Source organism: Asterias amurensis, chromosome 13 (genome assembly GCF_032118995.1).
Source record: "Asterias amurensis chromosome 13, ASM3211899v1".
NCBI lineage: Eukaryota > Metazoa > Echinodermata > Asteroidea > Forcipulatida > Asteriidae > Asterias > Asterias amurensis.
In genome coordinates this window covers 15894074-15922027 of record NC_092660.1, presented here as the reverse complement: position 1 = coordinate 15922027, position 27954 = coordinate 15894074, and the positions used below count along the sequence as shown (strand labels likewise).

Genomic DNA, 27954 nt, shown 5'->3' with positions numbered 1-27954 from the left:
AATTTTTTCTGTATAAAAAGCTTCTAGTGGATTCAAGCGGATAACCATGAAACGGTTATTATTTCTATAACAATGATACAATAAAAGGATTATCCATGTGCTTTTGTCTAAATTACATTGGCGTTTGGATAACATGGCCAAAACATTATCTGATCCCTTTCCTTTTACCTATACAACTACGTATTTTTTTAAGTACACAAGGTTAACCAGTTACATTGAATAGTATGAGCAAAAGTATGTTACGACACATCAGTACCTCCACAAATTCGCGTGTTATACGCCAGCGTTAAAACAAAAATATCGGTTTGACTTGTACCAAGATGGGTTCCCATACGATTTGAAAACACCCAGTTAGTTGTCGTCCAACTCCGGGTGTATGTTCTCATACAAATACTGTTTCGAACTCGGTAACAGACGCATGTAGATCTGTTAAGAAATAAACAAAACTTCAATACTCTTTAGGAATGAGTAAGGATATACGAAACTAAGCCGTCGCTAACAGGTGTCTGGGGACAAGCTTGGACGCAGCATTAAACATTATTATCGAAATGCTTAGACCTCGTCATCAGGCATGATAGTGCGCCTATTTGTTAAGTTATCTTCTTTAAGTTGGGGTCGTTGCTTGAAACCAGAACCGAGTATTCGATTTTTTTTTATTCTGCATTTATTATTAATTGTGGCAAGAGTTTATTTCAAACATTAAATTTGCTGTAAAAAAAAGTGCTTCTTCGGAATGTCTATAAAGAAACTAATCAAGACCTGTTTTCGATCTTAAAATGACACAATAAAAACACAAACCTTGATCAGCTAAAATGTCTAATAGGGTTGGTTCTAGATGAAACATGTTCAGTTTACAGTTTACTTGTCAAAACAGCTTACAGAACACTTAGGCCTACTAAACATCTAGTTAAGTGTCAAAAATTGTGATGAGGGCTTATAATTTTGTTTATGTAATTTCCATTTTCTTCACTCATTTAGGCCATTAAGTTAATCATAAAACGGCAAGCTTTCTTCAGAGACGTGTTTAAGTCTAAGCATCAATAATTTGAATTTAACAACACAATAAGTTATACATCTAATTTTAGTCTCACCTGATCCTCCTTGCTGTCGGCCATTGTTTCCAGGATAGAGACAAGTTTTTTGAAGGATGGTCGATCATCCGGATCTTCCTGCCAGCACTTCACCATCACATCGTAACTGTTTTAGTAAAGCAGATCAACCGACAATCATAATTTAAAATCCCTGGCCATCATTTGAATGCTTATTTATATTAAACACAAGCTGAATCACTCCTATAAGACCGATGGTATCAAATTATTGTCTTACAAGAACATCTTTTTTTCCGATCATTGTAAGGATGACTTTCTTTGGGCCGTTTCGGGAGTAATGTGACAGACTAGAGCAATGATATTCAACAAAAATATGACAAAATTCAGTGCGCATTGTATTGCTACACGTTCTTGCTCTAAACATTAAAATTTTCCATAATAGTAAGCATGGCATAATTTTGTATCCATGTCATACAACAAGCTTCCATGGTGCATATCAAATGCACTTGTTGTTGTTACAATTGGTCTCATCTTATGATTTGCATAAATTTTGTATGAATATGATTTAACTCTGCCCTCTATCATATATATTTTATAACAACATTATCTTACATTTTGTCATCGGAGTTGTCTGGTTTGGGCATACGGTATCCATTCTCCAGCCTTGATGTCAGGAATGGAGTCTTGATACCAGGGTACGGTGTCCCGCCTGTATACATACATCAATCACAATTATAATAAACTGCTCACAAAAAGTAAGGAAACCTTTTTCAATCCAGTATATTTGTTATTATTTAAGACTCTCTTTGTATATGGTATATATCAATGCAAAGCTGAACTGTTCTTCTTTAAAATGATACCACATTTGCAATGATTACATGTCGCTGAACTTGGCTACACGAATAACAATGAGGCAAAGTCACAAATCAAATGTGCCAAAATTACCGTTGTCTGTGCTAAATGGTCAATAGGTAATGCTCAACAATCAAACCGATCAAGCTTTTCAGAACCATTAATGGTTTACACAAAGATTTGAACCAGTGAGCTCATCAGACACAATCAACCCTCATCTCTTGAAAAACACCTTGTTTGATGGGTATTTGCAAGACGATATTCTACAGCCGATTACAGTCCCATACTTGCAGACTCTTAGACCAAAATGCCATCTGTCGAGATGACAACGCTCGCCCCCATCGAGCCCGACTGGTGGCTGACTACCTGAACAATGTTGGAGTGCACCGGATGGATTGGCCCGCTAACAGTCCAGACCTGAATCCCTTGGAACATCTGTGGGACCAGCTTGGCCTCGCTGTCCGCGCCAGAACCACCAACACATCAACTGTGGCTGACCTAACCAGGTTCCTTAATGAAGAATGGTACGCCATCCCTCATCATCAGCGCATCACAAGACTTTTGTGCAGCATGAGAAGAAGATGCCAGGCTGTCATCAACGCCTTCGGATCATCGTTACTGAACTTCTTGTATCAACAAAGTGTATTAAGATCAGTAAGTTGTCTTGCTCTATACCAAACTTCTTGTCTCAATAAAGTGGATTAAGATCAGTAAGTTGTCTTGCTTGTTTGAATTACAGTGACAATTTGATTGTAAACACGGTAACACAAAAATGCTAATTTTGGCACATTTGATTTGTGACTTTGTCTCATTCTCATTAACGAGGTCAAGTCCAGCAACATGTAATCATTGCAATTGTGGTATCATTTTGAAGAGAAACAGTTCAGCTCCTTACTTTTTGTGACCAGTTTAGATGTTAAATTTGCAACGGGGATGAAGAATATTAATTTTTGTTTTTTACCCATACACCGATTACCCAATCAAAATGATGAAAAAGTGCATTTAGTCATTTAGACATTAAGTTGGACAATACTAAAACTATTTTGGAACAATTATCTTACCGAGGGTTGCAATTTCCCATAGCAGGATTCCGAAGGACCATCTAGTGTGTGAAACAAACGTTAAATCAAATTAGTCACTTGGTTCAGGAACAATTTTCAGTAAAAAAATTAATTACTAAAACAGTCCATTGATATTTTACTGCAATCGATAATTTTGCATGAAAATACTTTTATGTGCAAATACTGTTGTTTTCACAAATTTTGCTTACACGTCACTCTTCGAGGTGTACGTCTGGCGTATCAGTGATTCCAGAGAGAGCCAGCGAGTTGGGACACGAGTCTACAAAGACAGTAAAGTTTACACCGGGATGAGAAAAACCTCTCACAAAAATGCAAATCGTTTATGTTTTGAAATGACTGGTTGAAACATTTATCTAATTGAACATGGCAAGATTCATTTACAGCCAGTGTGTTTAGACATGGCCAAACAGTTTTCAAGAGCACGTCTGAATGGAAATTTGTTTTGAAAAGACAATGGTAACACTTTAGATTGATCGTACGCTACATCCGTTGTATGCGTCCCTGTGTGTAGCTTTTAAAGCGTACGATACCTTTGATGTCTGAACGTAAACGTCTTCTCCACGTGACAAACCGAAGTCAGAAACCTTGGCGACCAGATTATCATCAAGGAGAATGTTCCTTGCAGCCAAATCACGATGTATCACCTGTAAAAAAAAAAAAAAAAAAAAATGAAATTTAAAATGATTACCAAGATGAGAACATCAACTCGCTAGTCTTACTCCCCGACCGTTGTTCTTATTGTGCATGTTCAAGAGAGTACACCAATCACACACAGTTTTAAGGCTCATGATATTAAAAATATCATGAGCCATTTAAAAAGTGTATACTATAAGAGCCTTATGCAACTTCAACTATACAAAAACAAAAAACCAAAATACATATCAAGCATTAAACCAAAATCTAGACTCAGGCAAGTGATCAAAGAGTCCTTACCAGTCCTTTCAATATAATATGCGAATAATCTTTGCGAGTATGAATTGTTCATTAAAGTTCAAAGAGTTCTTTATGTAAAACCAAAATACATGTTAATTACCTTTTATAGATTTTTGTTTGTGAATGACGTAGTCTTTAAGTTGTTGGGCTACCTACTTTGCAGCTTAAGAGTGTGTGCCATACAAATAACTAAGCCCCGCTGTAACATAATGCTGTCTTCAAAGTAAGAATACTACAGCAGTATAATTTCTGAAGAAAGGATGGCTTTAATCTAATTAATGTTGAGAGTAATATCAAGACTTGTTTTGTGCGGCCTTCCAGTCTTTATCAATGTGCTTAGTTATTGCTGTGATGGCACTGCCTGTATGTTAGTCATAGTAGTCTGGTTAAATTTTGTTTTGAAAACATGAAAATGATGTACTTGCCCCGGATGCAGCGAGGTGTTGCATTCCTTTAGCCACATCCAGAGCAAACTGGAGCAGCTTCTGAGGAGACAGCGATGCTTGACCATCATCCTCCATGGATCGAGCCTTCCTCAGGTAGCAACGGAGATCACCATTGGATAAGTACTCCATAGCTACATACAATACACCTTAACAAATTTGAAAACCAAACAACTCAAAATACGGCGATTCAAGAGGTTTTATTTTGTCAAACGCTTGTCAAACACCACACAAGTATTCTTGACAATATACAGAACGTTCCCTTCTTTCAATTTTGAACAAACATTTATTTACCTTCATGTTGACAAGCGCCTAGAATCTTGACGAGATTGGGATGACTTCCATGAAGAGTCATAGTTTTCAATTCTTCGAAGAAGTTTTGTCTGTCAGCTGGAAGTGCATTTTCTGAAATAAGTTAACCGTTTCAAAGCATCGGAACTACTTTAGAAGCATTGGTCATTAAATCTTCCCAAATTGCGGTTACATCGTATTATTGTTTTTTAGTCCCTAGTTTCGATGACACTATGTCTACGCAAACCCAATAACACAGAACGAGAACAAAAACGGATGGCAATTCTCAAATTAGATAAACAAAAAGCCAAAGCATTGCCAATATAAACAACCTAGTTGCAGATGCAATCACATTATTGTTTGTAATAATTATTTTGCTTTGTTTGAAGGTCGTCTAAATCTGCTTCTATATGCTCGTTTAATATTTTCACCATGGGAAGTGAACTAAGACATACCTTTGAGCTTTTTGATCGCGGCCCTGCACACATCTCCTTCAAACATTACTCCGCCATAATGTACTTCACCAAAGTGACCCTTCCCAAGTACTTTTTTTCCTACCATCAAATCCTCCCACGCGACAATCCATGGATTAGCCCATGTTGGCAAACCAACATCTTCGTATGTAGGTTGTGGATCTGGTGTTGGTGCTGGTACTGGTGCTGGTGCTGGTGCTGGGAGTGCATCTCTTCGTGCAGATGAAGCGGGGCCCACAGGTTCATAAACTGACTCTTGTACCAGTGAAACTTCTTTTGGGATTGGTGCATTGGTTGGTTTCTCCTCTCGTGGTTCGGCATTCTCATAAGAAACCTGTTGTGAAGCAGTATAGCAAATAAAATAATATAAAAACTGGTCACTGTATATTTAATGCATTTAATGTATTTCAACTATATTTTGAGCCTTAAAACAAAATGTCTGGTGATTTTGTGTTGGAAGGGGTTGGTTTGGAAACGTTTCGGCAGGCGTGTAGTAGCCTAGAGTGATGTTTTCTCTATTTAATTCTGTCTTTTGAATCATACCTGCAAATGCAACTTATTACTCACGAGTTCCTGGTCAGCATTTAACCCCTGAAGCTGCAAAAGATTTAGTCTTCTTCGTTTACGACGTCTTCGGGTGTAACCGATTACACCAACTACAATCACAACAGCAGCAATGACGACACAGATAACGATAATCAGAAGACTGCTCAGTCTAGTGATAGGCGTCTGAGTTAATGCGTTCACTACAGAACAGAAAGAAGATGCATTTTTAAACTTAAAGGTTATTTAATGGTCGTTTGTGAGTGTTCTTGTGCGATGACATGAGTACATGCATCTTCATGACCCAAACGTATACCCTGATCAGGGTATACTTTTGGGTTAACGGTATCAAATAATGACCCTGTTGCCTTGATGTAGATATTACATATTAAGTATCCACGGGAAAAGTATATAAACTTACTGTGTGGCAATGTTACAGATAATGAGACGTTGCTCCATCCTCCAAGTCCAAAATGTGTTTCAGCACGTATCTAAAAAGGACCAAACCATAAACAATTCAATGACATTGACATTTCAAAAGTATTGTTAAACAATGCCTTTGGTTAACTTGGCACCATACCTGGAATGAATAGGTTAAACCATTTTCACATGTTGGTTATCTCTCTCGTTTGAAGGTCAGTCTGCTGATGACATTGACTGTTAACTATTAACCATAGCAGTTTGAACACCCTTTTGGGAGCATTTTTTTTAATTCTTTCTCTGATGCAGCATTGCCTGTGGTTTACTTGGCACCATACCTGGAATGAATAACTGACATTTCCTTCCAGGTTCGTGATCTCTCTTGTTTGAAGGTCAGTCTGTTGATTATCTTTGACTCTAACTATCTCAGCCGATGATGAGTTTCCAGATCCTGTTCTCCAGTAGCGGATCTCGTAACTGATGCTATCGCCTTGAGATGGACGAAGCCACGACACGGTGATGCGGTCGCTTCTGATTACTGGGAAAGTCACGTTGCTTGGAGGTGTAGGAACTTTGTAGAGGAGAAATGGGATAAATAATAAATAAAAAAATAAAATAAAAAATACAATGATTAAAAAATATACATGCATGCTTCGTACGCCAGCCTACTAGTGTCAGGTATGAATTAGTGTTGGGCATATTATACGAAAATATACAGTGAGGAAAGTTTCCGCTGCATTTTTATTTTAATTGGTGAACGTTTTTTTCAAATTTATTGTTTTTATTGTTGATGTATTTATTAAATTGTTTTACTTCATCAGTAACGCCTTGTATGTATACATAACGAATTGATTTAGTCTTGAAGAGTTTTTATTGATCTTTATTTAAAACAAACGGCATTAGCGTGCAACCTTTGGGCACAGTAGTGACTGTTGAGATGTCACTCCATGGACCGTGTCCAACACTTGTCTCAGCTCGGATCTGAAAGAGAATTACAATATATATTTAAATGTCAAAGAAGGATAATACTACTTGTATTTTGTGTATTAAAATATCGATACATTTTCCTCTCCCCTTTGTCCCCGTTAATACCACTATCGTTACAGCCCTTCCAGACCTAGCCTAATTGTGGTCACTAAATGACTGTTGTTGTGTAGAGTCAACACATTATTGTTTACGCTTGGTAATTGTATTATCACTTGGTGTAGCTCAATAAATGCATACAATAACAAAACTGCCAAAATTTAAACCAATTGGTCGTCGAAGTTGCGAGAGAATAATTCCAGAAAAAACACCACCCTAGTCGCACAATAATTTTGCTACTATCAACAGCTCTCCATTGCTCGTTACCAAGTACGTTGCTATGCTAACAATTATTTTTAGTAATTGCCAATATTGTCCAGTGCCTTTAAGTGTTTCACGTTTATTTATATTCTTTTTTTTTGGATATGCATTTAATTGTGGACTAAATTGCACTGATTATATGTTCCTCCTGATAATAACAACCCAGGTCTCATCAAGAAGATGTAGGCCTACTGGCATCGGGGCGGTATGTCAACATTTTTGGTTTAAAAAGTCATCTTTTGAGGTAAATTATTCACTCATTCAATGTCACGGCGAGAAACTTTATCGAGACAACTTAAATCATGCCAACAAAAAGAAATCATTTTTGCGAGAGCCCCTCTCAATAAATGGTTTGAAGTTATTACGAAGTCCTGAAGAACCAACCCTTTCATTCTGAAAACGGGGATGAAAAAGGAAGAAAGAAAAAAATACTTGCAACTTAAGTGCAAGACATAGAATCATCACAGGAAAGCTTCGGTAATGATTACGATGACACCGTTGGATGCAATGTAAATACCTGTATTGAGTAACTAATACTCTTGTCCAGGGCCATAATCGTTTTCGTCTGGTACTGACTAGCAAGCTGCTTTGTGATTCGTATTCTATCTCCCAATGTCTGGTTCCCTGACCCCGTCTTCCAATATCGAAGGTCGTAGCTGATGATGATGCCATGAGGAGGACTGGGAGCGTTCCACGCTACGGTGATCCTGTCGCTCCTCGTAACTGGAAAAGTGACTTTGCTTGGGGGCGGAGGAACTGTAAGATGTGAATAAAAGTACCATTAATATCAGTTTAAAAACGTTTAATTGCGTAGCCTAATACGTACTCTTCATTTGTTTGGAGGCAGTTTTATACAACATTAACTATTGGGTTCTAACCATGTGTTTGCAAACTACTGTTTATTTGTGGTGATGTTTGTGTGTGTGTGTTGTTTTTTTTTTTTTTTTTTTTTTTGGGGGGGGGTTATATTTATTTTTATTTGGGAATGTTTTGAGAAACATTTGTACCTTTTGGAAGGGCAGCGAGTTCAACGAACTGGCTGAATTGTTCAGTGATTTAGTTTAATACTATGGTCGCTTTCTGTGTCTTCATACATGAGCTATGATAGACACATCGAGTGATTTGTGTTGCTGTGTGCACTTTTGCTTGACAAAATTCAAAATGTTGGTCACTCCAAATAATCTCATTATCAATAATGGTAGTTTTGTTGCAAACAGGCTTCTTAGAACACATTGATTTAATATGCACATGTGTTGTAATTCCTATGACTATCTTGTGTCAGAGTAGTTGTCATGTCTTACGTTCGTCGGCGTATGTCCTTCTGTGTGCATGTATGTATGTTTGTTTATTCTTTGTCCATTTTTTTTTTTTTTTTTTTTTTTTACAAGCTTTTGTTTATCAAAACATCCCCATACTCTAGTTCTGACATTTATCCTGTCTCCTGTTAGGCCTACTTCATATTAGTTTACTTTATTCTGTTGTTATCGATATTTGTTACGTAAATAATGTAAAGCATGTAAATAAATGTGTGATTGAATTTAACTGATTTGATTGTGTAGGCCTACTACTTACTTCCTTGTTTTGTTCGAGTCGTATATGAAGCAACAGGTCCTGAAGCGAATTGATTGTGGGCAGATACTGACAGTGTGTATGACGTGAAGGGAACTAGACTAGTGAACTCTACCCCCGTACTAGAGGTTGTATCTTCCTCGAATACTCCTTCACTGTCAATGAGTCTGTAATGATACTGGGTTATGACTCCATTACGCTGACCACACGCTGGTTGTTTCCACGAGAATGCTATGGTTTGGTTGGTAATAACAGTAGACTCCACATCTCTTGGAGGACCGGAAGGTGCTAAAATTGGGAACAATTTTGTACAAAAATAAACAAACGGTGGTCTGATTACTAAGTGTCGTGATTGTATACATACAGCAGTGCCAACGATGTAGTCCTTCAGTCAGAACGACATTCGAATTTGCCAACAATACATTTAAGTAAACAATGAACATGTTCAATTCATTTGTTATCTGGTGAAACATTCTTTCATGAAGCTATTTATTAATTTATTTACACACTATACCATTACCAATTTCCTCCCTTGATCAATGAAGATGATAATAAGAAAAACAAAATATTTATAATGCGCAAACTCCAGAGTCACGTGCCCTATGCATACCTTTGCATCCCTTTTGCTATTTTGTTTTTACTAACAATTGCAATTCTTCAATAAAGGAAAGCGATTTGTTTTCTTGGTAAAGGCTCCATTAACCCACATCTTGCCTTTAATCAAGGCGTACAAACCAGTTTTAATATACCTACCAGTGTCGTTGGTGATGACTATCGCTGATGCTTTCCCCCCTGCTCCTGCACTATTAGAAGGCGTGACGTACACGATGTATGTAGAGTGAGGGTATAATCCAGCTATGGTTGTTGGTGACAGGGAGCCATCAAGCCACTGCTCACGATTATGGGTTACTTCACTGTCACACTGGTCCCTTTAAAGAAAACAATTATTTTAAAGGATTTATTCCTAGTACAACAACTAAAGGAAAATTGTTTTAAAGGATATCACGCCATCGGTAATTTTGTGCGAAAAACCCACATAAATCTGAGTGGCTGGCATTACTCTGAAATATCGTTCCTGCGCCTGTTTATAGTGTTTGCGTCTGCGATTACCGAGATAAAAGAACAGTGACGAGTTTAAGCTATTGGACGGACATAACTATTATTATACTAACTTACACATTCAAACAATGGTCGGCTGACCATTGCTTCAATATGATATAACATTGCATTTGTTTTAGTGAAGAACCGTTATCACATGATATTTGAAAAATATACTTTCACTCAAGTTAGTATTTTTTGAAGTTTTGTTTTATTTCTGTAGACATTTTTTAACTTATGACTTTATCGGTGGATAAGATCAATATCTGAGATGAAACAAACACTTGCATAGATACTTAACAGTTTATACGAAATACTTTAGCATTGACTTAGGCTTTTTTTTTAGTGATCGTAAAATATTTACCTGTTCGTGAGTTGATATTCCACTGTGTATTTAGATATTGGACAGTTGTTGGCGTTGGGGTTCTGCCAAGTAACATGGATCTGGGTTGCGCCTGAGGTTGGGTTTGCCCGCAGCACGGTCACTCGTCCTGGAGCTAGTTTATAAAGACAGATGTGATGTTGTTATTCGTTTCTTTAAGTTTATTTGTCCAATATTGCATCCCTGAGAGCAAAATGAAGCAGCGAATTAACCCAGCCATTTAAATCAATTTCCAATATTATTAAAATAATCAAGCAGCTCTAGGCCTACTTGTCGTCCTTCTTCCTGGTGCTTTTATAAGAACAATAATATGCAACTTATTTTGTAGTCAAAACTCGACATGCAACCCGCAAAGGTACTTTACTTCTTGATAAGCACGTGTCTCGGACATTCTCTCCCGCGAAGCTGTGTTTGTAAGGCGTTTTTACCGTCAGACTCATGTTGGTAAACAGTGCATGTTATGTACATACCGACAGTATCTGTGGTCTCTTCCCACTCAAATGATGTGCCTTCGCTTGTCCCGAGTGTAGTTACTACAATGGTGTATGATGTACATGGAGACAAGTTGACAAACCGTACAGACGTTCCTCTTAATACATCCACACTCTGATGACGTTGGTTGTGTCCAGTAAGATACAACTCAGCTCTGTAGCCTGTGATGTTGCCTCCTCTGCTACCGCAAGGGATGGGGTTCCAGGTGATGCTGATGCTACTGGCAGTGACGTCACTTTCATTAAACGTAGGCGCAGCTTGGGGGCCTAATGTAAATCATCAAATAATACAGTCGTTTATGGTTCATAGCAATCCTTTTTTTATGTGGTTTTACATATAAACATACCGATCTTAAATAATGAGTGAGCTCAAATAATTGAAATGTTCAAAATGACCTTTGGGATGTAAACGCCGCGTTGTTGTTATCAATTCACAAGGGTCGTGAGGCTCAACCAACTCACAATAATTGCAGATTGAAATCAAGCGCCTGTCACATTATGACGATGACTCGTTAATCTGCATGGTCTCGATGGTGTGGCTGAAAGCACCAACATTTAATGTAAATTGCAATGCTCTAAAATAACTAAAGAGTATGCAGTGAATTTATTCCACTATACGAAAAGATAAATAATTACATCTTTTGCGCGTTTGTGTTGGACGTAAATCAAACAATAATAACACATGCATTTTGACAATTAATACTTACTTCTTTCACCTGTGATTTTTGATTTAGCTGTCGCTGTTCCGTCCCCAGCTTCATTTCTCGATGTAACATTGACCCTATATTTAGAGTATGCTTCCAATCCTTCTATAATGACTGAAGTATCGGAAGTGTTCAGTGATGAAACACCGGCATTATCAACCTCCTGACATTGCTCCAGATTGATGAGTTCATAGGTCACCAGGTAGTCAGTAGCGAGGCATGGATTGTTTGGATCTGTACCAGGGGCTCTCCATGCCACTCTCAGTTGATCATGTTGTATGCGTCTGATAGTCAAGCCAGTGACAGCTTCTGGAGCTATGGAATGATCATGGACAAAATAGTAGATTGCGATTAACGGTTAAGCTGGGGGAATCAATATATATACACGTCAAGTTACCAAACACCACACAACCAGTTTTATTATATTATTAACTATGAATCACGGGCCTGGTTTTGTTTAAACAAATTAAAAATTAAATTTAAAGACAGTGGACACTACTGGTAATTGTCAAAGACTAGCCTTCACAGTTCGTGTATCTCAACATATGCATAAAATAACAAACTGTTAAAATTTGAGCTCAATCGGTCATCGAAGTTGCGAGAAGGAAAGAAAAAAAAAAAACTTGCAACACGAAGTTGTGTGCGTTTGGATGGTTGATTTCGAGACCTCAAGTTCTAAACTTGAGGTCTCGAAATCAAATTCGTGGATTATTACTTCTTTCTCGAAAACTATGGCACTTCAGAGGGAGCCGTTTCACACAATGTTTTATACCATCAACCTCTCCCCATTACTCGTCACAAAGAAAGGTTTTATGCTAATAATTATTTTGAGTAACTACCAATAGTGTCCACTGCCTTTAAATCAATTCCATTCATCTTTTTAACAATCTATTAACAATATTTTTATTGGTTAACACCTGTATGCCTGTTTTATTTAAGCAACAAAGGTTAATTTTCTACGACTTGAATTCCCCTATATAATTATTCGAACAATTGTGTTTACCCAAGTACCATTCAGTGAAGCTTTGTTTGTAATGCGTTTTGTTTAATGTTTTTTGTTTTTACTTTCTCACATGATCCTACTCCCTTTTGTTTGAGACTCATTTTGGTAAACATTTCTATGTTATGTACACACCGATAGTATATGTGGTCTCTTCCCGCTCAAATGATGTGCCTTCGCCTGTTCCGAGTGTAGTTACTACGATGGTGTAGGTTGTACATGGAGACAACTCGTCAAACTGTACAGACGTACTCTCACCAATCACGTCATCTTGACTTTGGGCGTTTCCTCTTAGAAACAACTTTGAGATGTAGCCTGGGATACTGCCTCCTCTGCTGTCACATGGGATGGGGTTCCAGGTGATGCTGATGCTACTGGCAGTCACTTCACTTTCATTAAACGTAGGCGCAGCTTGAGGACCTAATGTAAATCACCAAACACAGTCTTTTATGCTTCATGTCATCCCTTTCTTTGTGAATTTGGTTGTACAGATAAATATACCGATCTTAAATAATGAGCTCAAATTGAAATGTTCAAAATGACCTTTGGGATGTAAATGCCGCGTTGCTGTTATCAAGTGACATGGGTCGGATGAGGTTCAACCAACTCACACGAACTGTATTGAAATCAAGCGCCTGACAAATTATGACGATGGCACTAAAATCTGCATGGTCTAGATGGTGTGGCTGGAATCACCAACATTTAATGTACATTGCAATGCTCTAAAACAATTCAAGAGTATGCAGTGAATTTATTCCACTATCTGTAAAAGATAAATAATTACATCTTTTGCGCGTTTGTGTTGTACGTATTAAAATCAAACAATTATAATACATGCATTTTGACAATTAATACTCACTTCTTTCACCTGTGATTTTTGATCTAGCTTTCGATGACCCAAATCCAGCTTCATTTCTCGATGTAACATTGACCCTATATGTAGAGTATGCTTCCAATCCTTCTATTATGACTGAAGTATCGGAAGTGTTCAGTGATAAAATACCGGCATGGTCAACTTTTTGACATTGCTCCAGATTGATGAGTTCATAGGTCACCAGGTAGTCAATGGCGAGGCATGGATTGTCACGGTTAGCAGGGGCTATCCATGTCACTCCAAGTTGATCATGTTGTATGTGATTGAACGTCAAGGCAGTAACTCTATCTGGAACTGTTTATGGCCATCCACAAACAAGTATATTGCAATTAATAAGGGAAATCAATTAGCAAGACCTACTCATCCAGTTATCAAAATAAACTCCACATAGCGAGTTTAAAGGCAGTGGACATTATTGGTAATTACTTAAAATAATTATTATCTTAAAACCTTACTTGGTAACGAGTAATGGGGAAAGGATGAAAGTATAAAACCTTGTGACATATTTTTCAAGAAAGAAGTAATTTTCTACGAACTTGATTTTGAGACCTCAGATTTAGAATCTGAGGTCTCGAAATCAAGCATCTTAAAGCACACAACTTCGTGTGAGAAGGGTGTTTTTACTTTCACTATTATCTCGCAACTTCGACGACCAGTTGAGCTCAAATTTTCACAGGTTTTTGACAAGTAGCCTACCAATATTGTCCAGTGTCTTTAAGCGAAATCAAGCATTATGAATCACGGGCCCGGTTTTGTCAAAACAAATCAATGTGGATTACATCTTAATTAAAACAAATTTGTATAACCATGTTTTTATCCCTCTCATACTTTACTTACCAACTGACTTAGTTTTTTCCATATGGTTGAACGATGTTGCTCCACCTCTACTTGAAGTAGAAACACTGATGTTGTAAGATGTACAGGGCGATAAGCGGTCAAACTGTGCAGATATGGACATGTTTGAAACATTTTGAGATTGACTGGCTTGGCTCTGCCCTGCTCGAGTCAAATCCACTCTGTAGCCAGTGATGTTGACTCCTCTTCTGCCACATGGGATGGGGTTCCAGGTGATGTTGATGCTACTGGACGTCACTCTACTGCTATTGAACGACGGCGCAATCCCCAGACCTGGTCGGAAGGCAAAGTTAAAACATTTAACTTAAGGGGACTCAGAAACTGCGCTAATCTTTCAGCAACAATTACATTGACATAATGCCTATATCAAGGCTGACGGAATAAATACATTAAATGGTAGATTAACAAAGCAATAAGGAATGTCACTTACTTCTTTCTGTTGTAATCGCTGATTTGGATATCGTGGGTCCATTGCCAGCTTTGTTTCTTGCTGTGACATTGATCCTGTACGTAGAGTATGGATAGAGACCATCGACACAGAGGGTTGTATCTGAAGTGTTCAATGAACCACCGGAATGGTTACCCTCCTGACATTGCTCCAGATTGATGAGTTCATAGGTCAACTCATAAGCAGTAGCAGGACAATGATTGTCACGGTTGGAACTAGGAGCTGTCCAAGTTACTATCAATTGACCATTTGCTTTGCTTTTGATAGTCAAGCCGGTAACAACACCTGGAACTTTAAACAGCCATGTTAACAACAAACATGTTTGTTTTCTGGTTTAGTAAAATTGTTGTTTACTTAATAATCTGAAAGACATTACCAACATATTATTACAAGTTGCCATAAAACTAGGTTCAATATGCATGATCATGAGCCTCACCTTGAACAAAGGTAATGCTTCTTTAAGGCCAAACAACTCAACGGAACCACATAATATCTTCCGAAAAAAACACAAATGCAATGCATTTTCATTAATTAAATACCTTACTCAAATAACAACACCCATTTCCCAATGAAACAATTTCAGAATAAATTCGTTGTATACATGTACCGATTGTCTTTGTTCTTTCCGCATGGTCAAACGATGTAATTCCGCCTCCACTTAAAGTAGTGACAGTGATGGTGTAAGATGTACAGGGCGATAAGCGGTCAAACTGTACAGACGTGGTGAGTACATCCAGAGACTGACTGGTTCGGCTCTGTCCTAGATGAGACAAATCCGCTCTATAACCAGTGATACGAACTCCTCTACTACCACATGGGATGGGGTTCCAGGTGATGTTGATACTGCTTGCTGACACTGTACTGTTTTGGAATCTGGGCGCTACCCGGAAACCTGGTTGGAAGGCAACGTTTACAATAATTCAAAAACGAGCTAGAAAAACAGTGCATTTTTAATCAATGAGAAACAACATTGTTTTATGCAAATTAGAACCAAAGAAAAGGCTACTCCCTTCAAACAGCAACTGATCGACGTACTTTATTAAACATTAAGTTTACTCAAGCATCGGCAAATATACTTACTTATTTCCCCTGTATTACTTGAACTGGTCTGAGTGGTTCCATTTCCAGCTTCATTTCTTGAGGTAACATTGATCCGATACTCAGAGTGTGCTTGCAATCCAGGTATCGTTATAAATGTATCAGTAACTAGAACTGAACCCCCTGAACGGTCACCTTCTCGACATTGGTCAAAACGGATGAGTTCATACGTCACAATGTAGCCAGTGGCAGGGCACGGCTCGTTTTGTCTGGCTTGCCAAGACACAACCAGTTTATCGTGGTATTTTGGTTGGATATCCAAATCCTTTACATGCAAAGGGGCTGTAAAAAACAAATTAAACAAAAGTTGGCATAACTTCCAAAGACAGAGAAAGATCTGTGTTTTTAAATATCCTATAGCAATTTGTTTTCAATATTTAAAACATGCGTAAATGGATGGAACATAAGAAAAATATGTTTTCTGCGATTTTAATTCTCTTAATTTTCCATAAGTTCACGGCCCTGAAAGCATAACAGAACCGAGAGAAGATTTTAATTTTGCGAAATACTAGCAGTGCTGTTGCCCTTTTCAACTTGCGTGGATGAGGGCGTCACTCATACTGTTGCATACATACTGCATATTTATTGTAAGGAAGAAGCTTAAAGCTGGCACAATATAAGTAAAATATGAAGAGCAATGTAAGATGTTTTACTAGCAGCATTTAAACAAACAAAAAAGTTACAATCTACACTGCCTGCATGCTTCAAAAGTTCGAAGTAGGCTAGTAAGCATTGTATTATGTTAAACAAAAACAAACTCAGTTAATTACCTTGTTTTGTTGTACTATGCCTAGTAACGGACCACGGCCCTTCTCCAATGCTGGTCGAAGCTCTTACATTAAATTCATATAAAGTGCATGGTGTCAGGGAAGAAATCCTTCCAAGTTTATCCGTTGTTGGTATAGGACTATTGAATTGTTCTCTATTATTTGCTTTTCGATACTGGTATTTGTACATTGTTATAATGCCACCTGTTTTCCCACAGGGAAGCTCCCAGGCAAACTCGATGTAATCTGTAGACGTTGAGTTGACAGTTACAATGGGTGCTTCTGGTCCTGTTATAAAAAAAAAACACAATCAAAAACTAATACATTAAATGGACTATACACTATTGGTAATATTACACGAAACAATTGTTGGATAAAAACTTACTTGGTAACGAGCAATGGAGAGCTATCGATATTATAACAACATATTGTGCGAAACGTCCCCCTCTGAAGTTACGTAAAGTGAGAAAGAAGTAATTTCTCACAAAACAAATTTGAAATGAATTCGAGACCTCAGCTGGTAAAGCGTTCGTATTATTCGTAAGATATTTGTAAGGAGAGGTCGAGGGACGACCGAGAAAACATTCACTATCCAATCGCAATTTCGGGGTGAGTTCATGACGAATTTCAAATATTCATATTCGCAAGAATATTCGCCACAGTTTGAGAGAAGCATTATAAGAAAACATCTTTACAAACTGAGTTTGTACAGTCTTCACATGTCTACTAAGCTAACACAAATCCAGGTATTTCATTTGGATACAATGATATCATTGGATACATGCGGTGATTAAAAGCTACCGTAGATGGGTTTGTTTTAATTGGTTGGAGGTCACCTCGGTTGACCAATCAAGCTATGGAAAGCTTATTTCGGTCGTCTGGTGCCGCGTGTCCACGTGCGTAGTGTGTCCCAATAAATGCATGTGGATGTACTTTTTAGAGTTTGTGCGTATCGCTATGTGAAAGGTATGTAGGTCAAAGATGAATATACACGCCGGTTTTGAGGCCGGTCTTAAGGCCGGTCTCTGATGTTATTCACTAGCCTCGAAGTGTGAGGTCAGATGTTCAGGCTAACATAATGGAAGCAAGCAAAACACAACCTTACGTACATCACACTTGATACTAACTTGATTCTTCTGTTCTCGTGGTACTGGTGAAGGCGGTACTACTCCCAGCTTGGTTTCTGGATGTAACATTCACCCTGTATGTTGAGTAAGCTTCAAGTCCGTCAATGGTAATTGTAGTAGCCATTGTATTCAATGTGTCAATACGTCTATTGACCATTTGACACTGCTCAAGGTTTATAAGGTCATATGTCACCAGGTAGTCTATGGCAGGACAATGACCTTGGGCGTCGGTAACAGGGACAGCCCATGATATCGTGAGTTGAGTATCAATGATAGATGAGACCGTTATGTTGGTGACAGGATTTGGAACTTCAAGATGAAACGGATAAAAGAGTGTGGAGTTATTTTTCTCGAAGCAAACACAAAATTACTGAAAGAAAATTACAAATGAAACTGATTTCCCACTTAAACTCCAGGTTTTTGTTCCTATTAATAACCATTTTATTGTATTGTAAAAGAAATTAAATTTATCATTTTAAGCTGAGTGCATGCTACGTCGGTTGTGTAAATAAGCCTTGGTTGGTTGTGGGCTTGAGTGACTGAAATATGACTGAAATATGACACCATGGCAAAGTCGTTCCCTGCAAAGTTGCTCCTCCTCCCAGCAAGCTCGCCCGACTGTGCCGGTGCGAGATGACTGGTATTACGTATGACAATAGACCAGTGTACACATCATCGCAAGTTGGCTTAAGTGGTACTGCTGAACACTTTCAATATACTTTTTTGATGGAACTTCAGTTTTGAATAATAACCGCCATGACCACTTCTGCCAACGAACAAAAAACTCCCTATACTATAACTTTTTCATGAATTTTGTTTCTTGTTGTCAGCATGAAAGAGAAGTGAAAAACTATTTGAGTCATGGTATAAACGAAAAAACTTTAAAACTACAATCTAATGTATATTTAAATTCTTAAAAAAACTGTTTACCCTTTGATATAGTTGTGTAAAATACAAAACTGTTATTTCCGACGCCTTTACTCGTTCGTGCAGCAACTTTGAATTGATAACTTGTGCAAATAGACAAGTTAAGGTTGACATAAGTATACTCGACTTCAACTGGTTCAACTTCACTCCCGTGTCCATCAAGCACCTCATATACGTAGTTCACTATACTGAAGTTATTTGATGGGCACATTACCGGTTCCCATGATAATGTGTGAGTGAATGAATCATCAGCAGAATAAGAAGACACATTGAGACGTTGGGGTATCATGTTGGGATCTGAAATCAATTGGAACATTCCGAGTGTATAACATCGTGAAGAGCGTATACAATTCACTTCACACAGTCCTGCTCAATGGGTGAAAATGAACCAGTATAGACCGTATTGAATATGACGTCACCGGAAATGCTGTGTGCTGCGTGCTTTTGATGTACGCTTTTGGACGCGCATACGGTTTGCCCTACAAGATGGCGACTTTCATACCGAAAAGGGGTTATTCAATACGGTCTATATGAACTAATCCATTTAATGCCATGATTACATTGGCCTGGAAGACCACGCCTCACTTAATATTAATACATCCAGACACGACTAAGCTACATTAAGAAGAATGCAAAAGGCAATGCAGGATATAAGAAAGTAAGTAGAGGGTCATGATTTTCGGTCTAACAAAAAAAGCATAAGCAAATATGTGAGAAAAAAAAAAACACATGGGGGAGAAATTCAATATCAGACCATTTTTCGATTTAAAGGTTAAAACTGAATACCCAAATTTCTGAGATAATTTCGAGCAAAAGGCGATTGTCATAAAAGGATCACAGATAGGGAAGAGCGAATTGGGAAGAAGCCTACGCATCTGGGTTCAGCCAATGAATGAAACCTACCTAATATTGTACAAGTCGTACTGCACGATAGCTTATCTCCATATGAAAGACATTGCTCTGTTGAATAAAAACACCACGTATAACAACTTATAAAATAATGCATGTTGATTGGTTATCACTCTGGCAACACACAACTTTCGGTAAGCTTAACATCAGCTTTGAAAAGCATAAATCATTTTGAGAAACATTTTACATCAAGTTGTTATGATAAAAGACATCGGTTGCTATTTCCTACAGTTCGAATCCGAGAAGCATTTATGTCAGTGTAATATTTCTGTCATTGTGTTCTTATTATTACACTTGCTCCATAATTTCGGCATTTTCTAAAGAATGGCACCACTTTTTCAAACGAAATTTTCATATGTAAGTGTCATTGTACACATACAATTTTATTATCGTTCATGGATACAATAATTGACTGTTTAAACACAATCTTAGCGTTCAACCTCAAAATGAAAATCTGAGGCCCAACTGAAAATTAAAAAGAGAGACACGATGGACGTTAATATAAAATTCAAATTTGGCTGTTTCTCAAATTATAAGTTTCCAGCTGTAATCCGTACCTTGACAGATATCCCCTATGTATCCCGCCGCACAGTCTCCGATACACTGACCCGTTGTTCCATCACATGACACCCCGTCGGCACAGTGACATATATGGGCACAGCTGGCACCGAATTTGCCTTCGATACACACTGAAAAGCAGGAAAGAGAACATTGTAAATGTGAACTTCCTAACATTTCAAATTTCAGTTGAAGGCATTATTCCGTACCTTGGCAGTTGTCTCCTTTGTATTCCGCTGCACAGTCTCCATCACATTGACCCGTTGTTCCATCACATGACACCCCGTCCGCACAGTGACAAGTGTGAGCACAGTTCTCACCGAATTCGCCTGAGGTACATTGTACTGAAAACAGAAGGTAGAGAGACATGATGATTATTAATGTAGACATTGAATGTCAAATTGGTTGTTTCTTAAATTACAAATTTCCAGCTGCAATCCGTACCTTGACAGTTATCTCCTTTGTATCCCGCTGCACAGTCTCCGTCACACCGACCCGTTGTTCCATTACATGACACCCCTTCGGCACAGTGACATATCTGGGCACAGTTGGCACCGTATGTTCCATCATCACAATCTGAACCAGTTAAGAAAGAACCAGAGATAAAGCTCTAAAAACATGAGCGCAAGTTTGTATGTGTCTGTTATAATGGTAAGCGCTTTTGAACGCTCGTATCGCACGTATCGAATTTATTACCACTTAAATATGGTTTTACACATTACAAACATTTTGTCTAAAGCGGTTCTCAGCTTAAGGTATGAAGTCCGTCTGGTTTTATCTGAACATAACTTTGGCGAACTGTTAACGTTCCCCTACAGTTCCTCCCAATTATAGAGACATCATCCGTGTACTGCTTCAATGGGCCTAGACACACAACCACCTTGATACGAACAAAGTTAAATCACACAGCGGGAGGGGAGAGATGTTGTAGTGTGCATTTTTTTTTTCTTCACCGAAATGACGTTTTGTTCTTAGCACTTTAAAACACTGTTGTGTGTTTAACTGATGAATTTATAATAATAATAATACAGAATAATAATACACAGCACTTACATGTATAGAGTACACAGTCTCGGACAAAGAAAATGCCATTTAAGGGCGCCGGTTTCCAAAGTCAAGAGTCCAGGATTTAAAATATTTATTTGAAGGGGTATGTTTTGAGCTGCCGTTTGAAGATTGAGGGATTATTTTGTGTTCTGATTGCATATTAGAAGTTATATAGTTACTGAATGTGTGAGTTAAAGGTGTACCTGTCTTGCACTCAAGTCCCTGGTACCCAGCGGCACAGCTGCATCCGTATGGATCTGGTAAACAGAACAACATTCCTTTGCAGGTAGAACCATTGTGTGGCAACCCAACAGCATCACAGCGAAGGCTTTCATGACGCCCAAAGCTGTTCGGTCCTTTAACTAAGTACAATTCACAAGACATCAACAATGATTGAATATCTGGTGGTATTACGTATAATGCATATAAAGCAACATGGTAACACGGTTTTCCGTACTTCGAATCATTTACACTCAATAAATATTGGGTCCTCGCACTGCTGATATGTCCAATATCTAACATCGTAAAAACAACATTGATATTCGCTGTGCAAACCGATATATGTGAATGTCCAATGTCCAATATTAAGTTAAATTCATTTAAAAAGTTAGACCTCCACTGACTCAATAGTTACATGTGGCTATAGTTCTTTTTACGGTTGTGTAAAGATCTGTGGTTTATGATATGCTTCTGCAATTACACTCAGTTGAAAATGTATGTTGTGTTGTGCTTTGGGATTTTTTTTTCATATCAACCGCTGTTCAATATCGTCTCTTTTATAACAAATACGTACTTCTTCCACAGAGTCTACCACCAAACCCTGGCGGACAAATGCAGTCACCCCCAACGTCATCACAAATGCCACCATTCAGACATCTCGGGCACTCGTCGTGACAGTCAGATGGGCCATGTTTATTTTTCGGACAACCTGTAAAAAAAGAAAAGAAGAAAACAAACCTCGTATGATCAGCATACGTCACGCTTAACGTTGTTACAAAAAAATAGTTTAGGTTTACCAAGATTTGTATCGAACTATGATGATGTTCAGATCAGAGTCAATGGATGGAGTTGTATGGAGGACGTTATTTTCCTTTTTTTGCGTTCTAATTGATAGGGGAAAAGTTGTTAACACCCTTGATATGAATGTGCAGCAATGTTATACCGAGACGGTATGTTTTGTGAAGTGACGGTAACGGTAATCGTGAGATCTTAGACAAAAGATCCAACTCCCAGGGATTGCTTTATGATTCTTGCAGTGAGTAACGTATTCTTTGTCATAAGTTAACTCCCCTACAAAAGGTCTTTCACAATGTATTACAACTCGGGTATGAAATTTTTGTTTCGGTTTTAAGCATTAAGCCCCCCCCCCCCCCCCTTCACACAAACGCGACAATGCTGAGACTGCAATTTGAGCAAAAGCTTAGAAAGTGACAAACGAAATTGTGATCCCAACCTTTGAACTTGTTTTGGAATTTTCAAAGTTAGCCGACAAGGCCAGCAGTATATCAGCTTCTGTCTTGTGTTTTTTGAATGTATGATATAATGGATAAACATCTGGTGGGTAGAAAAAAAAACGTATCAAAAACTAACGAGGAACCTTTGTTAGAGACAATCGTCACTACATAAAAATATAAAATTATTTGGTTTACCTCTGACGATTAATCTCAGTAGCGCTTGATTTCCTTCAACACGTTTATGCTGATAGTGACACTCATAAATACCGCTGTCGTTGGTATTGGCACTGTTTATATCGAAGTTAAAGGTATTTTGTTTTACCACATCACCGCCATCCTTTCTCCATCTGCTCTCTTTATTCTGTTCATCTGGTGTATGTTGTTTAACTGTCAGACTTACGTTGTCGTTTAGGTTCACCGTGCGGGTGACAAAAATGGGTAGAAGAGTTGCTGGGGAGTTCAAAAATTACAACGGCATGACACAACAAACAAGAATAAAAGAATTCACGTTTAAAGGCATATGACACCTTGGTTATTGTCAAAGACCAGTCTTTTCACTTGATGTGTCTGAACATATGGACGAAATAACAAATCTGTAAAAATTTGAATTGAATTGGTCGTTGAAGTTGCGAAATAATAATGGAAGAAAAACACACCCTTGTCACCTTGAAGTTTTGTGCTTTCAGATGCTTGATTTCGGGACCTTGAAAACTAATTATGAGGTATCGCAATCAAATTCGTGGAAAAATACGAGGCCGAAGGACACAGTCATTTTAGCACCAAACAAAACTCGGGATTAATTTCGAGCACTTAGACTCAATTCGTTTGCCCCAAAACACAAAATAATTGTATCGAAGAAAATGATTTAAAGGACACACAAAATAAATTTTCAAGAGCAAGATATTATGTAGAGCTCAAATTTCGTGGGCTCAAAATTATTTGTACCCGAACAAGCACACTCAGTTGTGTTCCGTGTTAATCTATAGTCCTTACTGTGACATAAAATTAGTCACATCGAGGACTAGATGAATGTTGTTTACCGTTGATGATTGTTTCATGACAATGCCGTTTTGATTTGTATGGCGCTTTGAGTTTTTTTTTTTCACCTGAAACTCGATCTTTTGCAAAGCGTGACAGTGATCAAAGGTTTACTTGATGGAAATAATGTAAGTTTTACTTAAAGCAAACTAAATTGTTACACACCCGTTCACATTTCTTTTAGAAATAATAATAACAAGAACAAGAACAACAAGAACAACAAGATCAAGAACAAGAACAAGAACAAGAACAAGAACAAGAACAAGAACAAGAACAAGAACAGCAACAGCAACAGCAACAGCAACAGCAACAGCAACAGCAACAGCAACAGCAACAGCAACAGCAACAGCAACAGCAACAGCAACAGCAACAGCAACAGCAACAGCAACAGCAACAGCAACAGCAGCAGCAGCAGCAGCAGCAGCAGCAGCAGCAACAGCAACAGCAACAGCAACAGCAACAGCAACAGCAACAGCAACAGCAACAGCAACAGCAACAGCAACAACAACAACAACGAGGTCTTATAGAGCGCACAAATCCACAAAAGTGCTCAGGGCGCTATTACAGAGAAAAAAGAAACGAAAAAGATTAAACACAAAAGAACGGATCTATAGACATGAGGTGTGTTTTGAGAGATGTTTTGAAAGAGTGAATGGAAGTGGATGTTTTGATGTGAAGAGGTAGTTGATTCCAGAGACGTGGTGCCGCAATAGAAAAAGATCTGTTCCCCCAGGTGCGATTAGACTTGATTTCTTGAAGAAGATATCTGTTAGCAGAACGAAGATTGCGAGGTGGTTTGTAGATGTTGAGCATGTCTTGGATGTAAGCAGGTGCTTGCCCATTTAGAGATTTGAAAACAATGAGCAAGAGTTTATATATGATTATAGAGGATACTGGGAGCCAGTGAAGATCTAAGAGAACAGGTTTGATATGAGAGTGTTTTGTTGTTAAGGTGACCACACGAGCAGCAGTGTTTTGTATGCGTTGAAGGCGGGATAGCTGAACATCTGGAAGCCCAAACAAAAGAGAATTTCCCATATCAAGACGAGATGTAACAAAGGAGTGGACAATCTGTTCTGTGGAAGCACGATCAAGATATTTTCGGATCCTTCCTATGTTACGGATGTGAAATGAAGCAGAACGAACTGTGTTAGAAATTCTTGAACGTTCATCGTGTTCTTGAACGTCATCGATGAATCAAAAATGACACCCAGATTGCGAACTTGGTTGACTGGTTTGATGTGAGAATCCCCAACAGTAATAAAGGGAATAGAGATAGAATAGTTGCTGTGGAGATCCAATCAACATGAACTTGGTCTTACCATGGAGGAATGAATAAAAGGAGCTCGAACGACCCGGAAAACCGCAGAGTAACAAAATAATACTCTGACAATGCCCCTGTCTGGCCAGAGGAAAAAGATAGGAGACCTCCAGCTGGACGGCCGATTAACGAGTATGATTAAATCTCTTTGTACAGAACGTGTGGTACCGCCAGACTGCGCTCTTGCCTGCGTGAAAAGTTGAATCATTGGAGACAAGAATTGTGAATATACACGTTTTCATTTACCGTTTGTGGTGTTTCACGGAAACATTATGGCATATTTTTACATTTTTTGTGACTTTCCGGTCACTAGCGGTGGTTCAACATTTGGGTATTAGCACACGAGGGTGGTTGGTATCCAATTGTGTTTTTCGATTTGGTGAGCACAAGTGTACACAATTTTTGCACGCGCAAACTCACATACGACAGGTCGCCCATTGTCTGTGTAAGGTATGTGGTGATTACGAGGTGTCGTTAAACGGTTGCGGTACCACGGGTTCGACTTTTGAAGTCCCTTCGTTCGAGCTCCTTCTATTCCTTCCTCCATGGTCTTACTGTCATGAATTTTCAGGAAGTTGACGTTCATCCACTGACGAATTTCACGAACACAAGCCTCAATGCGATTGATGCAGGACTGGGCATGTTGTTGTGAGGGATTAAAAGACACATATATTTGTGTGTCATCAGCGTAAAGGTGATATTGAAGGTTGTGACGCTGAATGATTTATTGAAGAGAGAATGTGTATAAAGAGAACAACTGCGGGCCGATAACAGAACCCCGAGGAACAGATAAATCAAGTTACAGGTTCTGGGGCAGCATCCCCGACACGGACGTACTGCGGCCTACATTCCAGGTAGGATTGACACCGTTGTAGAGCACGATCCCGCAGACTGATGACGTCATGCAGATGATGGCAAAGGATAGAGTGGTCAACGGTGTCAAAAGCTGCGCTCAAATCGAGGGAAAAAGAGCCGTAATTTGTTGTTGATCAAGACCAGAAAGAATGTCGTTGTGAACTCGTATTAAGGCAGTTTCGGTACTGTGATTTGGTCTGTATGCAGATTGAAATGAGTCAGTGAGATTGTTGACCCGCATAAATACCTGTAATCTAGGTGACACTATTCGTTCTTCAATAGTTTTATCTAGAAAACTCAAATTAGAAATGGGTCTGTAATTGCTGAACAAATAACAAATAAAGCCAAAATCGATATCAGTGATTCTCTAGTCGATTAAAATAAATTCACATGCAATGTTCTTCATTCTGGTAAATGCAAAACGTAGTCATATGCTCGATTCACATTTGAATCACTCACCTGTGGGTCTCATCCGTATCGTTTTCACTGTGTTGGAGCCATACGTCCATTCGAACACACCGACGCTTCCTTTAGTGGCACTGGGAACTTTATACATCTTCCTCTTTACATTGTCTGGCAATGTTGGTGGGAAATAACCAGAAGAATCCGTCCACCCAGTGATGTCGGTATCTATACCAGTCGGTATGAATCGTGTTAAACCAAGCTTTTCGTTGTTGGTTGCTGTGGGCTCATCACCAGTCACCAAATAACTTGCGATGAATACGAATTGAGTTCCCTGCAGCGAGCCAATAGCTGTCACGCTGGTAAAGTCTACCACTGTTGACACTCCTGAGGAACATAATTTAATAAGCGATTTGTTTGATTAGAAGAAGAAAAAACAGACTCACCTACCAAACAAAAGTACGAGCAAGGAAAAGGAAAACATTCAAACAAGTTAATGATTTTATTTATTTTGTTCACATTGTTAAAAACAACATTTATGTGAAAAAGGGAATGGTGAGATATATTAGTACAAACTCGCTCACACCTTAACTGACAACTTCTTAAAGTCACCTGGAAGTGGTATTTTTTTCAAAATAAAGCTTCTGTCACTAATATATAATGTTAGCAAACGTGTGAGCGCTACGTTAAGTGGCTCCAGTCTGCAGTCTTTTTATCAGTTTTCTGCTTTTATATTCTACGTCTTGTTTATTTCCACTGAATGTTTTTAAACATGTCTTCTACTTCATTTGTGCAAATTTGAAGGCATAACTCATTGCTATTTCTCGGATTTTGGCCGGACTTTGCTTCGTCATTTTGGAAATGTGGACACTGTAGACGCATTCATCCATGCACGCAAGATCACTGAACCGTTCACCGTGTTTCTTCATCTACTCTACCGGGAAGGTACGGCGGTGGGCTCAATCAAAATGCGGCGGGTATATTCTGCTAGACAGCTTCGAGAACTTTGTGGAAAACTTTCGGAACTCCCACAGGCTGTTTTCGAGACTTTACGTGAGCTAAATATCAGCCATAAGCCACCAACACGTCGGAACGGTCGCGGGGGCCAACTCAACTGTCGGCGTCCGTGCTATCATGAAACAACACACGGTAAAATACCAACTATAACTGGAAGACGGCGGCCATTTTTAAATGACTCGTTAAAGAAGATCAATAACCCGGCGTTGTACTCAAGAAGAAACTATGCGAATATTGTGTGCATCCGAAATGATGAGAACCACAACAAACCCAACTGCAATCTCAATGTGAGTACATTAAACACTCGTTCAGTATGTAATAAACCCACAGAGGTACTGGAGATTTTCGACGAAAACAATGTTGATGTTTTGTGTATCACAGAAACATGGTTGAAGGAGAATGACACTGTCACCATTGCCGAGCTTACCTCTCTGGGCCACAGGTTTATTCAAAACCCCAGAATGGGTAAATCTGGGGGTGGCGTTGGACTGTTGTATAAACCAGAACTTACCTTACTTGAAAAATGTAACGGATTTGTCGCAACCTCGTTTGAACACATGGAATGTGACATAAAGTGCAAAAA

At 38.6% G+C, this 27954-nt stretch overlaps 2 protein-coding genes across 2 annotated transcripts in view; both read right to left on the bottom strand.

The window, feature by feature from the left end:
* Window positions 1-351: 351 nt before the first annotated feature.
* LOC139945889 (angiopoietin-1 receptor-like) lies at window positions 352-6144 on the bottom strand. Its single transcript, XM_071943393.1, has 11 exons — window positions 6088-6144; window positions 5691-5869; window positions 5106-5457; window positions 4654-4764; window positions 4342-4508; window positions 3514-3627; window positions 3172-3242; window positions 2963-3003; window positions 1662-1758; window positions 1092-1197; window positions 352-426 (listed from the first exon to the last, which is right to left on the bottom strand). Coding segments are annotated over exons 1-11 (1314 nt in total). The 5' UTR covers window positions 6089-6144.
* Window positions 6100-27954, bottom strand: part of LOC139946284 (protein sidekick-2-like) — a 37220-nt gene continuing 15365 nt past the window's right edge. Inside the window, exons 8-26 of the mRNA XM_071943908.1 lie at window positions 20447-20581; window positions 20237-20368; window positions 19674-19730; window positions 18774-19067; window positions 17844-18152; window positions 16720-17004; window positions 15932-16231; window positions 15459-15743; window positions 14834-15142; window positions 14386-14676; window positions 13534-13842; window positions 12810-13094; window positions 10462-10594; window positions 9753-9928; window positions 9003-9287; window positions 7948-8186; window positions 6998-7067; window positions 6402-6657; window positions 6100-6157 (exon numbers count right to left, since the gene is read on the bottom strand). Of these exons, the coding sequence (XP_071800009.1) occupies window positions 6100-6157; window positions 6402-6657; window positions 6998-7067; window positions 7948-8186; window positions 9003-9287; window positions 9753-9928; window positions 10462-10594; window positions 12810-13094; window positions 13534-13842; window positions 14386-14676; window positions 14834-15142; window positions 15459-15743; window positions 15932-16231; window positions 16720-17004; window positions 17844-18152; window positions 18774-19067; window positions 19674-19730; window positions 20237-20368; window positions 20447-20581 (4208 nt within the window). The remainder of the gene's footprint in view (window positions 6158-6401; window positions 6658-6997; window positions 7068-7947; window positions 8187-9002; window positions 9288-9752; window positions 9929-10461; window positions 10595-12809; window positions 13095-13533; window positions 13843-14385; window positions 14677-14833; window positions 15143-15458; window positions 15744-15931; window positions 16232-16719; window positions 17005-17843; window positions 18153-18773; window positions 19068-19673; window positions 19731-20236; window positions 20369-20446; window positions 20582-27954) is intronic.